Raw genomic sequence first — 14,742 nt, 5'->3', positions numbered from 1 at the left:
GGCTAGCGCTGTGCTAACATGACTCAGAGCCTCGCTGAGTGGATAAATACAGCCCTGGTCTCCGTTGTCTTTGTACATAACCTTTAACTATTATCACCGGAGAAGTCAGGAAACATTACACGGAAACGGAAAAAAGCTGGTTCAACTTACTGTGCATCGCTCTCGGTTCAGAAATCACGTCTTTTCGACTGGCCCCAGTCCTAAATGTGTTGACAAGAGATTAATTTTACTTTTAAATCTGCACCGCGACTCTTAGTAACTAACCGCTGATTGGCTAAATGAGACGAACACGACAGATTTTCCCTTCATTTATTGGTTTAAGGTTTGATTGACAGTAAATCTGACCAATGGCGAGTAAAAACAAAGTGACCTGATAGTGTACGACTGCATTAACTATTCATGGTCCGCCGTCTTTTCATTGTTTCAGCAGTCCGTACTAAAAATACAGAATTATCAAAATTTTGCTCACATAATTATTATTTGCCCAATACACGCGGACAGAGTGTAGGGTTTTTAAAAAACGGGGGTGATGATATGAATAGCTGTCTATTTACTCCATCTACATATCTGACAATATTTTGTAGATGTAGCTACATTAAAAAAAATAGGTGGAGAAACCTCTATATTATCACTGTGATACATAGATACATACTACTAGTACATAATAAAACATTTAATTTCCTTAAAACGCTATCTTACTAAGCAAATTCATTACATATATTACTTTTGTTAAAAAAAAATACAGTTCCTGACATGACAGAATGTTGGTATGCAGCACAAATTAGTATCAGCTGCACGGGCAGTGTCTTTCACATCACAACTGTAATTATATTTCTACTTTTATAATATGCAATATTCCTGTTGGGAAAGATGGTTAGTTCTAAGCTCTCACCAGTAATGTGTGCATACGCAAAGTTCAATTTTTATAAATAATTGTGTGAATGGAAAATTTTCATTTATACATCAAACCCCTGGAGCCTACAAATTACATTTGCCAAAAATACTGCAGGAGACTCCTGCAAACTGTATCTACTTTTTTTTTTTGGTCTGGAAGGCAACATGAATATGGAAATTTTATGGAGATATTGTCACAACAAGGTATCCTAAGCTATGCTTACTTCAGGGAAAACGTGAAATAAAGCTTGCACATATACTTACAATCAAGTGAACCAGGTGCAAATTCTGACATACATATGGCTTTACAAATCTAAAAACGTTTGTCATGTGAAACTATTCTAGAAGGTCCTCCTACAACTAACATGTTGAAGGAGGTGATAAAAAAGGCGATAAAAAAAACAAAAAACAATTAATGTGTCATCATGATCAACTGACTACCAAACTTGGAAGATGGGAATATGTTTTTAGTAGATCTCTTAAAAATCACTTAATTTTAAAGTCACAATGAAATCAAAGTAGCGACAGATCTTTTCATCCGTATTGTGACAAGTTTAACATTACAAGGTCAAAACAAAACAAAAAAACATGCACAAATTAATCTCTATAATATGCATTTAGAAAATAGATCATTTTCATTTCATGCTGAAACAGTTGCAAAAAAAAAACCTGAACATTAAAACCTCTTCAAATCTTTGTAAATGAAATATAGTTATGTCCTTGAACTGGAATGCAATTGTGTTGACAAGCCAATAAGATGCAGAGGCAAGGTTTCCAGTGTCTGTCTCTTTAATGTCTATTTTATCCAAATCCACTTCTCTTTTTTTTTCCTTAAAAACTTCAAGTATTTGTTGGGAACACAAAAACATTTTTTCTTCTAAAATGCAAAAGACAAAAAAAGAAAAAAAAAAATCTAATAAAACAGATAACAAGAAATAATAACCATCTTAAAACAACTGTTCAATCATATTATCAAAGCCATAATAGTCATTAACACGAATATCAAGTTTTCAGTTTCATCTTAAAAATGTCTAACATCTATTATCCTACGACTAAAGGAAATTCACCATTTACTTAAAAAAAAAAAAAAAAAAGAAAAGAAAAGTTAACTTTCTGCTTGGCAGTCGGTTAAGACGAAAATGACTAAACCAATCCACTGATCTTCATTCCAGTCACTATTTTGCTAGTTTTTCTACCAACACAATAGCAAAAGTGGTCATAAAAACAACAACTTAAACAAACAAAAAAATAATAATAATAAAACCAAAACCTAAAAGAATTGGTCACAATACATGAAAACAAAACCTAAAAAGAACATGTTCCTATAATAAAATTAAATAGCAACAGCACATTTAAAAAGTTTCTAAAATAAAACTCCTAATGCACTGCAATTTGCAAATCCAAGTGAAGTCCATACACACATGCATTGAGAGACATTATTGATGAGGAACAGCCTTGATGCATCCAATCGTGCCCTGCGCTTCTGTTGCCACCTGCTGGTAGGAGGCAAACATTTACAGTACTGGGCATTTGAGTATTCAGCCTCCTGCAATAAACACAGAGAGCACCAACAACTGCTTGTATACAGTAACTCTGCCTGGATCCACGTCTACAGTGTCTACAGTCTAGTCCATATTGTATAATATGAAACCTGAGCTCTAGACTTGTTACTTTTACAAATGAGTCAGGGAGGTATTACACAAAACAGCAGCTTTTTTCCCAACAAGCATCTAAAACTCACCCATCAGCCATCGTCCCAACAATCCCTCGCTCTGATGGAAAAAGAAAAGCAGATCGATTCAGAAACAATTCAGGGAGAGATTGCCGCCCAGTGGAGCAGCTTCGCACACACTTGACGTCATTTGGCTGCATTACAGTACTTTTTTGATAAATGATTGGGTTCAGTCTATACACACACAAGCCCAGTGAACTGAGGGCCGGTTGAGGTAATGAAATATTCAAAAAGGTACAACACTGCACAATCCCTAAACTCTCCGAAACTGCAGTTTTTAAAAACACGTACGGACCAGGTGGCTCGCTCATACCGCCATGAAACCCACACCTGGTCCACCTAACACAAACACCGAACAAGTTGGACAAGACGACAATAAATTAAAAAGCGAAAATAAATACGATTCAATCCATCTTCTCTGCCTACAGAGCCTCGCCCAATCAGAGAGCAGGATACTGATATCAATCTCGTTTGGTCCTAGGAGGGAGGAGGAGGGCCGGGACCTTTGGGAAGATGCTTCAGGCGGGAACAGCACAGTACCTACGTTCCTCAGATAAAAATGTATCGGCACACAAGACGCCATCACCCCTATACCCCTATACACCTTCTAATACAACTCTAAAACTAATGCATTTGCTCAAGGATCATTTGCACAGGACGCTTCATAAGAAATATTGAGGACTCTGCACAATACAACTCCCCAAAAAAAACTACATTAAATGAAAATAACAGTAAGGGAAAAAATATCTTAGAGAAAGTCTGCGTGATATCGAACAGAAAGCATTCAGTTGAATGAGGAAGCAGTAACAAAGAAAGAAGACTTGAGAAGAACTTTTGGTTATCAGAATAAAACCTAAGAACCCGCAAAAGGAACACAGTGTTAAAAGTCTATCGACAGAATTTGGAGGTACACCACAGATTAAAGATGGCCGCGTGGGTGATGCTGTGGACATGTGGGCACTGTCATCTCATCTGTTAGTAAGATCATGGTCAGCGCAGTCTTGTGATTTGCATTATTCCAGATATCTGTATTGCACAACATTGACGTTGGCTCATTTAGTCAAAATTCAACAAAATTCCATGAGATTTTCTTTTCTTTCTTTTTTTTTTCCTGTGGAAAACTCTATTTCCCATAATCCTCAAGCACACAGTCAGTATAAAACTGTTCTCAGCAGCATCAGAAGCATTATTCATCAGTGTTGTGAAAGTGGAACTGGAAAAGATGTTTTTCTGAGAAACTCTCTTGGAAAGAGTGCTGAGAATGCGTTCAAAAGCATGTGATCCTTCAGACATCTCCAACGCAAGCTTGCTCCTATGATCCACATTTTCCAGAATCCACCTCATCCCTCATCTCTCTTCTTTCCTTGATACTTTTGACGAATGCCATGCTGTGGATCTGATATAGAAATAAAGAAAAAATAAGACTTAGTACAGCAAAAGGAACATTTAGTTAGTTCACCCAAAAAATTAAATTTATGTCAATTCTGTAATCCCCCTCATGTCGTTCCAAACCCGTAAGTCTTAGGAACACAAATGAAGATATTTTAAATGAAATCTGAAATTTCTGTCCCTCCATTAACAGCTATGCAACTACCACTTCGACACTTCAAAACGTTCATAAAGAGATCGAAAAACTAATCCATATGAATTGAGTGGTTTATTCCAAATTTCACACGATCAATTTATATAATGAACAGATTTAACTTAGGCTTTTATTCTCATATAAACATTCATCAACGCACACATCAGTTGTGGTAAACGTAAACTCTAGCAAGCTTGCGTGAAGTGCGAGAACCAATGAGGTTTATTCTCGCGCATCAAGCAAGTTCAGTTGAGCTTTAGTTCATGTTCGCTGATCAAAGTTTATATGTGAATAAAAACCTAAATTCAATCTGTTCATCATATAAAGTGATCCAGTCTCTTTAGAAAATTTGGTCTAAACCGCTCAATTCATACGGATTCATTTCACGGTCTCTTTATGAATTTTTTGAAGCATCAAAGTGGTACTTGCGTGGACTGTCGATGGAGGAAAAGAAATCTCTCAGATTTCATTAAAAATATCTTCATTTGTGTTCTGAAGATGAACAAAAGTCTTACAGGTTTGGGACGACATGAGGGGGAGTAAATTATGACAACACATGTGATTCACAAATTAATTGCCAAGTTTAACCATCATAGAGTGAAAGTTTATCAGTTTCTTTAAAATGTACACATTCAAGCGATTTTAAACCATTTGAACGTAAGAAGAGGCGAAAGAGAACTCGATCGTGCACTGTTATCTGTGCGCACAGCCGCACACACCCGAAGCGAGCGCGCACAGAGAGAGACGCGTTTCAGACAGCGCACAAACACCTGAATAGATTTGCGCTTGATCTTTGGACACATACACACAAAATTATGTTAAAATACCCTTTTCAGCAAATATTCTCATAAACATAGTTATGTCTTAAGTGAACAAAACAGTTGAGAGAGATCAGATGTGTATCATTATATTGGATCTGTTCATTAGCTCTTAAAGCTCTTACATTTCTTTACCAGAATAAACTACTACTGTTAGACCTTACTTTATTTGTAGCTTTATTGTATTGTATTTATCTATGCTTGTAAGAACAAATACACAAATTACTTTATTACTGACTGTGCACTTGTCTTTAAAGAGATAGTTCACCCAAAAATGAAAATACTGTCACCATTTACTCACTCCCAAGTTGTTCCAAATCTGTATAAATTTCTTTGTTCTGCTGTACACAAAGGAAGATATTTTGAAGAAAGTTTGTAACCAGGATGCTTTGGGGCACCACTGACTTCCATAGTAGGAAAAATAAATACAATGGAAGTCAATGGTGCCCCAGAAATGTTCAGTTTCTCACATTCTTCAAAATATCTTCCTTTGTGTTCAACAGAACAAAGAAATTTATACAGGTTTGGAACAACCTAAGGGTGAGTAAATGATGACAGAATTTTCATTTTGTGGTGAACTATCCCTTTAATAAATGTTTAATTATTAAAAGCTAGATTTTTGCTGTGGTAACAGGCAATGATAACAATATACTATTATTATTATTATAATATAGGATTATACATAAAAGATAAATTAATAACCATGTCAATTTTCTTTTTTTAGAGAGGCCACCCTACTTTTTATAGATAATCAGCATTAACACCAGGCATTTAAAAATACAACAACAATTGTAAATCTTATAGCTAAGCAGAACTATATGAATGAGTAAATATTACATCTCAGTGTCATTGTTCATTTTTGAGTGAATGTATTTGAAAAAGGTTTGTCAGAAAACGCATATCCTTGTACTGACCTAATGAAGGTTTTAAAGGCTGCACTCTGGGGATTGATGCACAAAGGCACTCGTTTGCCTTGCTGGTGCTCCGTTATAAAACGATGGATGAGCTCTGAGATGAACAGAGAAAACGGGTCATCAAAATAGGTCCTTCATGTCAAAAGAAGATGAAGTTTAATATTATAACAAAAGGGCCAGAGTGATAAAAAAAAAGTGTCACCTTTGCCCTGCCAGACAGAGTGCATGCTCTGCTCATAGTTGTGGCTGAAAGGTCGATCCGCAGGCGGCTCGAAGTCTCGGGTGTATACCCTCCCGCTGGGCACTGAGTAACAGCACTTACACATGCAGGTGTGGTACCGCAGACGACCCTCATCCAAATACGGATGAGACAGAGCATCACTGCCCGAGATGCGCTTGGCCTTTAGATGGAGACACACAGAATAATAATTATAACAACAACAGAAAGTCATTTTCACTATAAAATAATATATAAAAACAAAATAACTATAATTTTATAGGAAAGAACATGAAGTTTACACTACCATTCAAAAGCCTGAGGTCAGAAAGATTTTTATTTTCTATTTTTTAAAGAAATTAATACTTATATTCAGCAAGGACACATTAAATTGATCAAAAGTGACATTTATAAGTAAAGACATTTATAATGTTACAATAGATTTCTGTTTCTACATGCTGTTCTTTTAAACTGTATTCAAACAATTCTGAATGAAATGCATCAGTTTCTATCAAAGTAGTAAGTAGCATGACTGTTCATCATTAATAAGAGTAAAAATATATTAAAATAGAAAACGTATTAATTGTAATCATATTTCACAATATTACTATCAAATAAATGCAGCCTATGTGAGCATAAGAAAAAAAAAATTTCTTACCGACTTTTGAGACCATTTTACTTTTAGTCAATGATGATAATGATTGACTATAATCTAATTACTCTAATTCATTTATTTATATATTTAGTATTCATTATTACAATAAAAAGCATTTTGTGAAGAAAAAAAAAAAAAGTTTTGTGAGAGTCAAGCATTTAAGGAAGAATGTTATGATATGTAGACTGACGAAAATGAACTATTATTTTAAGTGTAGGCTATTAAAAAACAATTACCACAAAAAGATTTGTCAAAATGTATACATCATACTCACTGGATCAAAAACTAGCATGCGGCACAAAAGATGAACAGCTTCATGTGTCGCCCCATCTGACAACATGTACAGAACAGACAATGATGGCTAAGGGAGAAAAAGCACAAATTAAAGTTAGAACACTGCATTTGATTTGAGGATACATTCAAGAATTTCATTTTTAAAGACTAATAAATCATTGTAAGAGAGGGTACAGAACTGGTTTGTGGGGTCCTCTAAGAATGTGCGCTCGAGCTCCTTCACACGCAGATGCCATGGCAGAAAGAGGAGGAGTCCCGAGAAGATCAGTGATCAGATCCAACTGAGAGAAAAAGAGAGGAGGAGAAACTGAGTGAGGGAGGTTTCAAAATCAAGTTAATAAAAGAATTTAATTTTAGAAAGATTTTATTGTATATTAAAGATGGTCCTTTATTATACACTACCATTTAAATGTAAAATATGTAGTCTGTAAGATTTTTTAAGTCTCTTATGCACACCAAGAGTGCATTTATTTGATAAATACAGTAAAACTAATATTGTGAAATTATTACAATTTAAAATAATAGTCTACTAATATGTTTTAAAATTTATTTTATGTCTATGAAGGCAAAGCTGAATTTTCAGCATCATTACTCCAGTCTTCAGTGAAATCATTCTGATTTGATGCTCAGAAAACATTTATTATTATTAGCAATGTTGGCAGTTGCGCTGCTTGATGTGTGTGTAAACATGATACTTTTTTTTTTTTCAGGATTTTTTGAAGAGAAATTTCAAAAGAACAGCATTTATTTGAAACAGAAATATTTGATCACTTATGATTAATTTAATGCATTCTTTCAGATTAAAAGTATTAAAAAAAAATGTTTATGTTACTGGCCCCAAATTTTTGAATGGTAGCGTACGTCATTACCTGTTGTATGGGGCTCTGAGCCTGGAAAAGAATGCGCCGGCCCAGCAACTCAGCAAAGATGCAGCCTACAGACCAGACATCTATAGCTGAAGTGTAATGCTGGCATCCCATCAGAACCTCCGGAGCGCGGTAATACTGCGTCACCACCTCTTGGGTCATGTGACGAGAAGGATCTGGCTCCTCCACTCGTGCCAGGCCGAAGTCACAAATCTAAATGAGAAGGAAAAGTGCCATTTCTCATTTTGCCATTATTATTTGACTGAGTACGTTTGAGCACATGTGCAGTGTGGTACCTTAAGCAGACAGTTGCTGTTGACCAGCAGGTTCCCTGGTTTGATGTCTCTGTGCAGAATGCCTGCAGAGTGCAGGTACTTCAGCCCTGAGAGATAGAGAGAGGACACCTCATAAAAGACATCAATAGGAGGAACAATACTAACATATCACACAACATGAGCAAACACCAACTACTGACTAGGAAACCCAAGACTTCCTGCACTTTCTAATACCAACACCCATGTTATTAAAAGGTGCTGTGTCTCCACAAGCTTGGTTGTACAAAACAAAAGTTGTGTCATGGATAAAGTTGATATATATATATTATATACACACACATTTTTGGGGGGGGGGTCAGTATGATTTTTGAAATACTTTTATTCAGCAAGGATGCATAAAATTGATCAAAAATGACAGTAAACACATTTATAATGTTACAAAAGATTTCTATTTCCAATAAATGATGTTCTTTTGAACTTTCTATCCAAGAATCATGAAAACAGTGTCACGGTTTCCACAAAAATAATAAGCAGCACAACCGTTTTTAACACTGAATCATCATATTAGAATAATTTTTTGCCATCACAGGAATAAATTATATTTTAAAATTATATTAAAATAAAAACAACAAATGTTTTAAATTGTAATATTTCACAATATTACTGTTTCGATGTACTTTTGATAAAATAAATGCAACCTTGCTAAGCATAAGAGATGCTTAAAATATCTTTTAAAATATCTTTCCAATCCAAAACAAAAAGTATAATACCATTATTATTAGTATTGTCGTATCTACTCCAGATTCATTATAAACAAACAATCTCAGCAAGAAGATTCATTTGACTCTTCCAGCAACGAGAGTCAAAACTGCCCCAAACAAGATTAACAGTTCAGTAGGATTTTGTTAACAAATGTTATTTTCAGAACATAAGATTAAAGTTTTCTAGGCCGATTGCAAGGTCAAACATAATCCCATTCTGCAACACAGGCACAAAACACACCAAACTCTCATCTGTCCTGATTAAATACTCCTGATCCCCAAAATAAAAATACATATATTTCTTAAAATTATAATCCCAAAGTAACATATGGCCATGTGAACTCACCCCTGAGTATCTGGTAGAGGAACACCTTGATGTGATCGGTGGTGAGAGGCTGAGGGGAAACGATGACTTTATGTAGGTCACTCTGCATGAGCTCAGTGATCACGTATCTACACCAAAGACCCAGTTAAGATCATAACTGACCTGCAAAACATCTACAGACACAATAACAACTTCTACCATTAGAACACAAGATGGAAACTAGCAGGGGGGGAAAAAGAAAATATCAGCACATTATTTTATATCATCAATGGCATGTGAATTGAAAAAAAATCTAGCCATACATCTGTTAAATATATTAACACGGTTAGTTTTCCAACTGGCAAATAACACAGGTTTATTTACTCGCCAAAGCTAATTTTCACTTGCATTTGGTGCTTGGCGAGGTGTTCATTTTGGATGCAAACCAGGATATTCATAACAAATTAATTTGTTAAGTGCAAAAAAGCTTCACATTATGCAGCACTGGAGTTAAACATACTAGACAGTAAAATTTATATTGTAAGATTACAATTTCCAACTCACATATACAAGTTACACTCTATATTAATATAGCTCTGAAAACAACTAAACTCTTTACACTGTAAACTGTAATAGACTTTGCACTGCCTTTACACCAGTTCTGGTCTGGCATTACTCCATGTTTGTGCTGCTTTATGTTTTCAATGTAAAAAAAAGTATGATCCACCTATTTTTAATCGACATTTTGGGATAATGCATCAAAAAAAAAAAAAAGCTGGATGGAAATGCCAAGTTATATTCGCAACTTTGGATTTAAACATAGCTAGTGATAGAATGCAAATACATATACTGTAGTATAACGTTATACAAGTTGGAACATGGTATTTACAGTCACCTACTACTAACAGAGGTAAACCAATTTCTTAATCCCATTATTACATAGGCATGAATAGAAAAAATAAATAAATAGAAAATAAAAGATTCAGAGGGGAAGAGATTTAGGCAAAATGTGGGTCTGAAGGATACATCTCCTCAAAGCAGTCGATTTGTGGAGGTTGGAGAATGTCAAGGGCAGACAACACCTGCCAAAGCAAATTCCCATCATTACAAAAAACAAACAAATTCTACAACTCTGCAAAAACACACATTCACTCACCAACCAATCAATGCATGAATGCATGATTCCCTTTCCAGCCCGCAAAACTTACGTTGTCATGTTTAAAGAAACACAGCATCCGGAGTTCCCTGAACACACGTTTGCAGGAGACCAGGTTCTGGAAGACATTCGGCATTTTCTTCAGAGCCACCTTTCGCCCATCCCGAGGGTCCGTCACAGACCTACCAAAGCAATGCAACAGGGTAGCCAGATGTTAACATTACTAAAGTAAAATGTGAGAGTGTAATATATAAAACCACTGTTCAAAAGTTTGGGGTCAATAAGATTTAATTTTAAGATGCATTGAAATATAAAAGAAACTTCTTTAGAGTGCCTACATAGACAGACAGTCATCATAAATCAGTGTGTTTGGACAACAGCAGGACTTACCAGACCACCCCAAATGCACCATAACCTATAGGTCGATCTGGTTCCATTTCAGCTGGACTTGGAACCTCACTTGCTGGGTTACTGTGAGGTTGCGGGATGGCCGCCCCTCCGCCTGCGCTGCCCCCGAGAGATGCCGGGTGCCTGGGAGTCCCAGCTGGTGCGTTGGGTCCAGTGGGATTTGGTGTTGCACTGAGGCCCGTTGAGGTAGTGCCGGTCGTGGTGTTGACACAAAAATACTTGTGGCCTAAATCTGATCCAGGGAACAAGTTACCACACACTGTCGGCCGAGTGGATCCATGGAACGCCATCCTAAAACAAACACAGGTGAGAAATGATCATTAAAGGGATAGTCAACCACAAAAATGAAAATTCTGCTATTATATATTTACCCTCACGTTGTTCCAAACCTGTATGCATTTCTTTCTTCATGCTGAGCACAAAATAAGATATTTTGAAGAATGTTGATAACCAAGCAATTTCTTACTGACTTTGTATTTTTTGTCCATACAACAGAAATCAATGGGAAGTAAAACTGTTTGGTTACAAACATTCTTCAAAATGTCTTCTTTTGCTCTCCACAGAGGAAAGTCAGTAATACATGAGGGTGAATAAATGACCATTTTCATTTTTAGGTGAACAATCCCTTTAAATTGATTTTACTATTTAACTACACTCCTTCAGTAGGTAAATAAAATCACAAATTTCTAAATTATTCTAAATTTCTAAGTGACATATTACCAACAACAACAACAACACAACATTCTGTCAGCATTTACTCATACTCGTACCTGTTATTTTTTTAATGGAAGACAAATGGAACAAAACAGGCTCTTCATTCATGGAACAAAACAGGCTTCTCGTGAAATTTTATTCATTTCAAATATGTTACCATTAGACACATTGCTATATCGGTTCTCATGTTTGTCAAAATTGAAAAACAAAATGTAAGTCTCATTATATGGGATGGAAAATGACAATCAAAATGCAGGGGATAGTTTCTCCCCAGTGAATTTAAAGGGTTAGTTCACCCAAAAATGAAAATTATGTCATTTATTACTCACCCTCATGTCATTTCACACCCTAAGACCTTCGTTCATCTTCAGAACACAAATTAAGATATTTTTGACGAAATCCGATGGCTCAGTGAGGCCTCTATTGCCAGCAATGCCACCGAACCTCTCAAGATCCAGAAAGGTACTCAAAACATATTTAAAACAGTTTATGTGACTACAGTGGTTCTACTTTAATATTATAAAGCGACGAGAATACTTTTTGTGCGCCAAAAAACACAAAATAACGTCTTTTCAACAATATCTAGTGATGGCCTGTTTCAAAACACTGCTTCATGAAGCTTCGAAGCTTTACAAATTTTTTTTCTAATCAGTTGTTCGGAGCGCCAAAGTCACGTGATTTCAGCAGTTTGATACGCGATCCAAATCACTGATTCGAAACAAAAGATTCCTTAAGCTTCGAAGCTTCATGAAGCAGTGCTTTAAACTCGCCCATCACTAGATATTGTTGAAAAGTCGTTATTTTTTTTATTGGTGCACAAAAAGTATTCTCGTCACTTTATAATATTAAGATAGAACCACTGTAGTCACATGAGCTGTTTTAATAATGTCTTTAGTAGCTTTCTGGGCATTTGAAAGTGTTAATTATCTTGCTGGCAGTAGAGGTCATCAGATTGAATCAAAAATATCTTAATTTGTGTTCTGAAGACGAACGAAGGTGTTATGGGTGTGGAACAGCATGAGGGTGAGTAATAAATTACATCATTTTCATTTTTGGGTGAACTAACCCTTTAAGCCTTATAATTTAGCTTGTTCCTCACACCAAGTTATCATATTCCTTCAGAAGACTTTGGAATATACCATATGAGTTGTATGGACCACTTTTATGGTGTTTTTGTCATTTTGGGGGCTTAACATATCACATGCAAGTTTGTGATGACATGAAGTGTGTAAATAAATAATGACTAAAAATTTAGATATATTAAGCTTAAATGTATATATATTATACACATGTTTGACTATTCCTTTCAACATCATTGTTTGAATAGTCTTTACGGCAATACGGTAGTATGTTATGGTACATTAAGGTAAAGACTTCCTCAACAAATAACCAGCCCAAAATGAATTAGGTTACAATGGACAACAATAAATAAATAAAGTACTAAATCTAAACAAACTGGCAAATATTAGGCGAAACAAACAACTCGTCTTAGAGTCAGTGTTCAGTTGCAGTGCATCCGCATTGCAACACCGCAGATCAATCAGAAACATTACTAGACCAAATGCATGCCAAAGGTTGATGTACTTTAATCATGTGCTCGGTCGGTGGCCTGACAGCACCTTTATCGATAACATCGGTTTAAACAGCATGTAAAAATAATGATAATAAATTAAAAAGGGCTTGCAACACGTCTGGAAAGTTAACATCAGTTTTGTGTTCGCAAGCTGCTCTTTCCTCTAACGTTATTTACCCAAGCTAACAAGCTACGCTGCAATGACACAACTGGTTATATTTAAGCTGCTACAAGCCATTCCACACACCACAATAGTCTGCCAACACATATCTCAATCTTCTACATGTTTTGTTTAATTTGATGTCATTTTCAAGCCAGTTAACTCTAATATAATGTAGCTAATACGACCTAACCAGCTGTTACCTCTGGCTAGCTGGCTAATTAATCTGCTCCGTGACCTATATATTATGTTTATATACACAAATGATGCTTTCAGAGCGAAAAATATAACTTAAAGTGAATATAATCACTCCTAATGCACAAAGAAAGGGAAACGCGAGCTGTAACTCGTGATGAAGGCTGATAATGTAGGTTTATTGGCTACAGTTGTTTGTAAAGTTAGCTTTAGCACAGCGGCTAACCTCTCGGAGCTGATGGCAGCAGCAGCAGCGGCGGCGGAGCTCAAATCTTCATGACGGATGCTGCGGATCGCAGCGCTCTCCCTGCATTTCTACTCGCTTTAAATCCTTCTGCTTCTGCTGCTGATCCCAAACCTGAACTGTCTCGCCGTGTTCCTCTTTCTTTGATCTGGAAATCAGCTGTTGGAAATAGCGGTAGTGAGGGAGAAGGAGGAGTTGAGAGAGGGGGATGGAGTGAAAGAAAAGAGGGATGAGTGTATGGGGGAGGGGAGGACCACCGGTGTAAACAATGCGAGAGACGCAGTTTAACCGTTGTGTTAATAATACACTCACTGCGCCTTACACGAATAAGGTGCAAAATATAGAGCCTGAAACTTTTAAAAATGAAGCTTTATTGTCAGAGATTTACCATAATTTGAGACTGTCTAAATAATACAGTTTAATACCCTTATTTGTGTGATGCTATATTTTTTCTTGCAAAAACTGGGGTAACAGGTTTGATCTTGATAAAAGCTTGATGAACACAGTTAATACTAAAATTTGTATAAAAACTGGGAAATATTATTTGCATGTTGTCCTTCCTAGCTATACTGGCCCAATATAATTTAATCATTTAAGTAATAAAAAAAATATTTACCATTTTCTACAATTGTTAGATGTAATTTATTAATCCCCCGGTTTCACAGACAAGGCTTAAGCTAGTCCCAGACTAAAATGCATGTTTGAGCTGTTTTAACTGAAAGCAACTTGTACTAAGATATCTTAAAATATGTCAGTGTCATTGTTTTGTCTCAAGATGCACATCAAATGTAATGTTTGTTTTCTTCTTCTTTTTCTTATGCATGTTTATAAAAGCTACTTAAATGTCCTAATTGAACTAAAGCCTAATCCTGGCTTAATCTAAGCCTTGTCTATGAAACCAGGCCATTATGTTCATATTTATTAATATCTGTCAATTAGACAGTTTTTTCTTAATTTATGTTGATTTTCATTTTGCACCT

General features: G+C 35.8%; 2 protein-coding genes across 3 annotated transcripts in view; both read right to left on the bottom strand.

The window, feature by feature from the left end:
• Positions 1-290, bottom strand: part of tlcd3ba (TLC domain containing 3Ba) — a 17,875-nt gene extending 17,585 nt beyond the window's left edge. For both annotated transcript variants that reach the window (XM_051886731.1, XM_051886735.1), the window contains exon 1: positions 151-290. The gene's annotated coding sequence lies outside the window, so the exon portion shown is untranslated. The remainder of the gene's footprint in view (positions 1-150) is intronic.
• Positions 291-1,665: 1,375 nt separating this feature from the next.
• nlk1 (nemo-like kinase, type 1) lies at positions 1,666-13,987 on the bottom strand. Its single transcript, XM_051886723.1, has 12 exons — positions 13,745-13,987; positions 10,859-11,167; positions 10,521-10,650; positions 10,339-10,394; positions 9,355-9,461; positions 8,269-8,354; positions 7,976-8,185; positions 7,286-7,387; positions 7,087-7,173; positions 6,143-6,341; positions 5,941-6,034; positions 1,666-4,022 (listed from the first exon to the last, which is right to left on the bottom strand). The coding sequence occupies exons 2-12, from the start codon at positions 11,164-11,166 to the stop codon at positions 3,974-3,976; spliced, it is 1,428 nt and encodes a 475-aa protein (XP_051742683.1). The 5' UTR covers position 11,167; positions 13,745-13,987; the 3' UTR covers positions 1,666-3,973.
• Between the last annotated feature and the right edge of the window lie 755 nt (positions 13,988-14,742).

Source organism: Ctenopharyngodon idella, chromosome 3, assembly GCF_019924925.1.
Source record: "Ctenopharyngodon idella isolate HZGC_01 chromosome 3, HZGC01, whole genome shotgun sequence".
NCBI lineage: Eukaryota > Metazoa > Chordata > Actinopteri > Cypriniformes > Xenocyprididae > Ctenopharyngodon > Ctenopharyngodon idella.
The sequence above is the reverse complement of the archived record's forward strand: the minus strand, read 5'-3'. Positions and strand labels throughout refer to the sequence as shown.